The sequence below is a fragment of the Schistocerca americana genome, chromosome 2 (assembly GCF_021461395.2).
Source record: "Schistocerca americana isolate TAMUIC-IGC-003095 chromosome 2, iqSchAmer2.1, whole genome shotgun sequence".
Taxonomy (NCBI): Eukaryota; Metazoa; Arthropoda; class Insecta; order Orthoptera; family Acrididae; genus Schistocerca; species Schistocerca americana.
Window position 1 is genome coordinate 975,489,440 of NC_060120.1, and position 7,341 is coordinate 975,496,780.

The 7,341-nt window shown below is 41.5% G+C and overlaps 1 protein-coding gene across 1 annotated transcript in view; it reads left to right on the plus strand.

Moving 5' to 3' along the window:
- LOC124596347 (neutral ceramidase-like) overlaps window positions 1-5,287 on the plus strand; it is a 250,713-nt gene extending 245,426 nt beyond the window's left edge. The window contains exon 13 of the mRNA XM_047135449.1: window positions 4,697-5,287. Coding sequence (XP_046991405.1) covers window positions 4,697-4,964 — 268 coding nt within the window. The 3' untranslated portion in view covers window positions 4,965-5,287. The remainder of the gene's footprint in view (window positions 1-4,696) is intronic.
- The last annotated feature ends 2,054 nt before the right edge of the window (window positions 5,288-7,341 follow it).

Here is a 7,341-nt window from a genome sequence, read left to right on the forward strand (position 1 = left end):
CACAAATGTCACCCAAAACTAATAAAGATACAGATACAGAATTAACAGAGAAAGAGACACAGATATTACAGAAAGAGCTCAAACACAACATCAGTACAAAAATAGATAACCGCTACATAGAAAATCTGATTGCAAAAACGAAAAGCGCCATCACAGAGGAAGATAAATAAGAAAATAGCGCTGTAAATATTGGGCTAACAGGAGAACTTATGAATAAAGAAATAAACAACACATTCACCAAGTCAAAGAATGAGTAAAACAGGAAAGTTCAAACAGAAAACAACTTCATTAAGAAATTAAAAGAAAAACCACAGTCTAACAATGTTATAATCACAAGAGCTGTAAGAAATTAAAAGAAAAATTACAGTCTAACAATATTATAGTCACAAAATCTGATAAAGAGAACAACACAATACTGATCAATAGAGAAAAATATATAGAAAAAACTAAAGATTTTATCTCCTCTAACAACATCTCAAAACTGAAATATGATGCAACAGCACGTTTCCAGAGATACATAAAAAACAACCTAAATCACATCAAACACATAATCACAGTTAAACAAAACCAACACATCACACAGTGGAACCCAAAACCACCAACACTCAGCACTCAACCCAAAGGTCCCAAACCTCTTATTCCGTTAAGGCCTGTGATTAATTTCATGATAGGACCATTATACCGTGTGGCAAAACACATGAAAAAATCATAATGCAACGTTTTGAAATGAAGAACAGTAGAACAGTAAAAAACACAAATGAACTCATAACACAAATAAAAGACTTACACATTCCACAAACAGCATCACTCATCTCTTTCGGCATAGAGAACATGGACACCTCGATACCTGTTGCATACATAATAAAACTAGTTGAAGGAAACTTACTGACACACAAAAAACTACTTGCAGACAATATTAATGAAGTAACCAAAGCTCTCAAAGCAACCACAACCCAAAATTACTTCCAATTTTAAAAGAGATTTTACTTACAAAGAGATGAGTTTCCAATGGGATGCGCAGCAACAGGAACATTGGCAAACATATTCTTCAACAACATAGAAAACACGATCTTCGTTACAGTCATCACAAAGGAAGGATACAAATTTGTTAACTGGTGCAGATATGTGGATTACATATCTGTATGGTAGATGAACCAACAGAGAAAATAGACAAAATTCAAGCAGACATAAACAATAAATATAAAAATATTCAGTTCACCACAGAAAAAGAAACACAAAAGCAAATAAATTTCTTGGATATAACAATAAACAGAGACAGTAATAAAACTGACGAGCTATATATTGTTTGAGTTCCTTAGGAGATGGGGTTGAAGCCTGTGTTTGTTGCAGCTTCCTGAAACTAAGTTACACAGTGAAAGTAAAATATCCGTTCGTGTAGCTGATATCACTGTAAGTTGTCGCTTTTTGCAGACAGTTCGACATCTGAGCTGTTAGCTTTCTAAAACGGCGAAACTTTATTTTAGTGCGACGTCACTTTACACTTCTGGTTTATTTATTGTTTACTAGCACAAAATTAAATATTTTCTCTATTAAAAATCGGAATCATTGTATATATTTGCTTGATAAAGAAATTGCGTAGCAATACACGTATATTTGCTCTACGATTTCGGTTTTACAAAACTGCAGCCATTTCCTGCATTTGCGCATATAAAGAGATTGTGACAGTTCATGAAAGAAAAGTGGTCCGTAATCATAGACCACACAAACAACCGTTATGTTAGTGTACGGAGTGCGGGAAGAAAGACTGGTTAAATATCTCTAACACTCGTTCCGTTGGTGTGTAGAGCGCGGGAACAAATACTTCTTTAATACCTCTGTAGTCGCTAACCTTGACTTAGAGGGCCTTACCGGAGTGATACGTGAGGGATGTAGTATTTTACTAGATACCTGATTCAAGTAAGTAGTCTTTCGCGAGACAGCTGGCGTCTTACCTTCAAGCTTTGGTCAATTTACGTTTTTTCATTACCTTCGTCGCGCTGTCCCAAGGGTCGCACAAACTTGTGATCATTTTCATGTCGTCCGAATAACATAAAAATCATAACAATATTTTCCGACCCCGCTAGGTGATACGTGTCAGCGTTAGTGAAAATCATAAGCTCTTCCAGAAAGATGCTACCTTCATGGATTTTAGAAAGGCCTCCACTCACCAACTTGGTTCAAATGGTTCAAATGGCTCTGAGCACTATGCGACTTAGCTTCTGAGGTCATCAGTCGCCTAGAACGTAGAACTAATTAAACCTAACTAACCTAAGGACATCACACACATCCATGCCCGAGGCAGGATTCGAACCTGCGACCGTAGCGGTCACGCGGTTCCAGACTGAAGCGCCTAGAACCGCACGGCCACACCGGCCGGCTCACCAACTTGTCAGTAGCTTTGGTGAAAATACGTCTTGTTTTCATACCATCACCAACAACAAGGTATTAACAGCCGCTCGCAGCTCCTCCACTTTCCCTAACAGTCGACGGACCCACGTCGCTGAATCCAGCGTTAACTTTATTAACTGATATTGCCTACCCGGGCTTAGAGCAGCAAGGGATTTCATTCGTCCCTTCATTTGTTCTGTTTGCGTCATGTACCACTTTCCAATCGCTGTCCGACACTCGATTTACATATCAACACCTACTAAAGGCATGGAAACTAAACTACAGGTGCAAATTTTCTTTTGTACTCACATAATTCTGCATGTACTTGCAACAGCGTCCCAACCTCAGCAGAAAAACTGTCAAAAAACCGCACATCCTTCTCTAAAGCAGGTCAGCAGTGACGTGAAGGGAAAGAAAGACTTAACAGCAGTCCAGAGTTTTCTGGCATCCTTTGTGATGCACTCAGAGGAAACATTACACGTGGCGAATTTCCACGCAACAAATTTTATGAAAGCTGAATGTTTGAAGCTTGGTGGTAAACGTGCATATTCCAAGCCAGAGATGTAGATAGAAAATTAGGCTGAGAGGAACTGCATAAAAATTAATCTGCGAGTTAAATAGATGCGTGTGAGCAGAAACTTTTTTTAGCAGCGAAATATCTAGTGCGTGGGAAAATAGGGTTTCGATTTTAAGTTTCAGAAAGTGCTAATATGCAAGATATACAAAGCAAGTATTGAAATTATAAGACCCAGATACTCCATGCAATTCAGTGAAAATGGACTCTCAAACAAGAGCAAAACTGAGGAATGACGAAGGAAAAAAAAAGAAAGACAAATTTTCTTGGAAAACCGCTGGAACCGGAAAGAGATAGGAAGATTTTTCCCATCGACTACGCCGACAAGGACTAATGTAGAGACAGGAACATAAGCTAATATAGTGCAAGGACGGAATAAAATCGCTGTGTCCTTTTTGAAAGGTACCTTTTTAGTATTTACCTTATGTAATCTAGGAAAACCAGGATGCACCTTGAGCTTGGTGACTGGATTGTCATTTGAAGCTCCCATTTTCCTAATGTGTCCAGTTTCTTATTACTGCACTTATTGAAAAAAAGATCAGAGAAAACCGGTCCACGAAATAAATTATTCAGTATTTTGACAATGAAAAGAACAAAATCAAATGGACCAGTGACACTGAAAAGTACCTCTCTTCAGATATTGAAGATATCCTAGCCGGATAATAAATACAGAGCAAGAAAATCAAACCGTCTCAGCCGTTTTGGAAACAAAGAAGTTTCAGTCGTGAAGGAGCCGTCAGGGATTGGTAAAATCAATCTTAAAATGGATAACATGTAAAACTTGAATTAGCGATTTCACCTCTCATTGGCCAACTCCACATCATAAGAGGAAGCAGTAGTTTACACACAATTTCACAGAGAAAAGTGCATTAACGGGCATTCCTTTTGTGATTTAAAGATGGCCAGTGATGCTCTAGATCAGCGGTTTCAGTATTAAATTTTATGTTATTGTGCCCGACACCTGCAGCCATTTCAGAAATTTTCGCTGAGAGACAACAGAAAGAAAGTGTGATTAAGAGCTAAGAAGAAAGAAGAAAAAGTCCTAACGGAAAACGTAAATAATTCATCTCTTTGTAGTGACTGAACATTTTTCGGTGGAGGACCAATTGCACCTGAAATCATTAATTAAGTTTGACATGTATGGTTTCTTTTCCTGTGTGTGTGTGTGTGTGTGTGTGTGTGTGTGTGTGTGATAAATGTAACACGCAGCACGTAGTAAGTCAAATATGTCTATAACTTATTTTTCAGCATATCTATCAAAAATAGTTAACCGAAAGAGACTTTAATGGGGACTGAGTCGAGATGTTACATGAATGAATTCCTGGGATACTAAGATCAGAAAGGATGACGGCAACGATAGCATTTGTGATGCTGAGGACGAAAACAACGTGAAGTACATTTATGATTACAGTGAGGCTGAGGACCTTGAGGATCAGCAGAATTATGAGGATGACGATGCTGAGGATAATATGAGGAAGACGTGAATATGGAAAAAATAAGAATCACGAGGATGAGGGCGGTATGGATGACGATAATAATGATGGGAATGGTGAGGATGAGGATGATTATGGTGATGTAGTGTATATGAAAGTCCAGGCTGCTGGGTATTGTATTAAAATTTCAAGCAAGGTGAGGCAGAGTGATGTGTTGGAGTGGGTGTGGCTTAAGTATGCACTAAGCTTTTTCCTTTCTATTCACATTACTTTAATGATAATAACATATGGTTTCCGGCAGGTTCCTCTGGCGGCGGACTTCCACTCCACTGGGGATGAGCGAAGCGACGGTGATGTGGTCGGTGCCCGAGGACGTGGAGCCCGGCGTGTACCGGCTGCGGCATTTGGGCCACTACAAGTATATCCTCGGCGGCGTCTTCCCGTACTCAGGCAGCTCGGAGCCCTTTACAGTGAGCCCCCAGCTGCCACGGGCGCAGGCGAGGCCACCCATCATTAGGCTGGTTTGTGTGGCTGACGGCTCCTGCCAGCAAGTCCACTCCTTGTTCTGAACACAAGTGTCAACTCCCACCACCACAAGGTAACAGAGGAGCGAGCCATCCTCTGTGCCATCTGGTGGCATCCAGTTTCCTCTGTGTCAACCGCTTTCTACTTTGCATACCACTGTACCCCCAGCCTGCGTCTGTCTTCAGTGTCCCTTCTTCTTGATATCTGGCATACAGTGGTGTTAGTTTTCTTTGTGTGGACAAGCTGATGGTGGTCACATGATGATGTATGTAGCAGGCTCTCGATCATCCGTGTTAATGAGGACACTAGACTGCAGTGGTAACTGAAAGACATGGATAATCCAAAATACATATGATTGTACCAGAAACCACTACCTACTTTCATGTCTTTACTAGCAGAGGTAAGTGGGATGCTCAGAATAGCTGAAACCTCTATTTCCTAGCATATTATTACGGTAAACTCGTGTCCATGTCAGGTGGTGCAGTGTATTGTGCTTCAAACCATGGACTATGGTAATCAATCCATAGAAGTGTAGTAGTCTGCACACTCTATGCCTAGTGTGACTTACACTCACGAACAGAGTAACCCTGAGGTATATGCAATCTAGAATGATGGCATTTGCACTGTATCAGGTTCTGGCATGTCCGTCTGAGCTGGAAATACCGTTAGTAGAGAGACGGGGGAATTGCCAAGCCATATTGAGTGAAGGAAATGTAGAACTTCCAGGGTGAGATCCCCTGTCTCGATTTGGGCCAAGTGGCATCTCGGATTGGTGGACACCCATTGGTTTGGTGGCTGGGAGAGCCTCAGCTTAACATTTGGCCCATTGGTGCTGTGACATACGGCCCTTCCTGGATGAAATTTGTGATGGCGCCCTCAAGAGAAAAACCAACCCGACAATGGACCCCAGCTTGATGACTAGCTGATTCAATGACTTGTTAATTCGATGCCCAGCCTGGCCTTGTGGCCAGTTTATTTGCCATAGGGTGAGATTGTTGTTGACTGGCCACCTTGGAAGTTACAAACACCACTTGCCACAACACCACACAGGCCACAGTAACTTCATTGATCATTGTCTGGACAGTTGTGCTGCAGCTGCTAGGAAGGCAGTATGACCAGCAAGTACTGTTATTAAAGCAATGAGCCCTTGCTTGGCTTGTGTCGTTGCACTCTTCTCCTTTTAGGATTAGGACTTCCAATAACTTTGCTACTACTAAACCTAAAACTAGTTCAATCGTACACAATCTACCTTAGACAAATTCTATTGAGTTTTTGCTTCACACTATTTACAGGTATTCACGCACACCTTTCCAGCAGTTACACTGCTTCCTCACATGAGCCAGACTATTGGCATAGTCGTGCAGGTAGTATGGATTGGTAGGGGTGGGATCTAGAACCAGCGCTTCAGGGATACAGACGGCGTCAGTTATCAATAAAATTAAGAGTGTAACTGTCGTGGAAGTTCGAACGCCCTGATGTTCGTTATGTTACCGGGGTATGTACCGAAATAGTTGTTCCATCGAAATCCCTTCTTTATTGGAGGCTAGTATTTGGTCCAGGAGGCAAGAATGTTGAGCCCAGTGTAAATACAGAATAGAAATAATCCAGGAACGAACGTCATTTAGGTAATGCAGTGGATAGGAAGTATTTAAGGACGTGTTTCCAGTAATAGTGCCAGGTAGCCAAAAACAGGGACCAGGTATGTCACAACAATTACAACTGATTATTACATCTTGTTCTTGTAGCTCTAACCATTGTGATGTTCCTTAGGGGGCTGCCACTGAGAGCAGCCAAAGTGAGAAACTATCTTCAATCACGAGTTGCACCCACTCATATGTGTCATCAAATAGCTGTATTTAACTTTTTACTGTGCACACGTTGAAGTTCATCATTAACACCGATCGACAATCAGACAATTTCATATCTGATTTCTGGGTGAAGCAGCTACCCAAAGAAAGTACCTTAGAGGCCCCTGCCATCCCATATCTGCCAAAAAGGTTCAAGACTGTCACTGTGACAATGCCTATTGCTCTCACACTTCTTCTCATCCAGTACTTGGCGACATTAAGAGGTGTTACCATTGCTGCCTTCCGAGGATTGAACCTGGGTCACATCTGGACTGTACTCAAGAGGAAGAGGAAATCCTCAGTTGTCTCACTAAGCCAACCCCTGAACTTGGGGTATACAGTGGGATACGAGTTGTAAGTAGGCTGTTTAGGTTCCTATGCTGGTAACGCCACGTAGAGCTCAATATGAAAATCACTGGCTGTGGTGTGTGAAGTCTGTCGCTGGTTTGCGTTGTTGGAATATTTGCTATTGTAGTGTTGGGCAGTTGGATGTGAACAGCGCGTAGCGTTGCGCAGTTGGAGGTGAGCCACCAGCAGTGGTGGATGTGGGAAGAGAGATGGTGGACGATCTGGA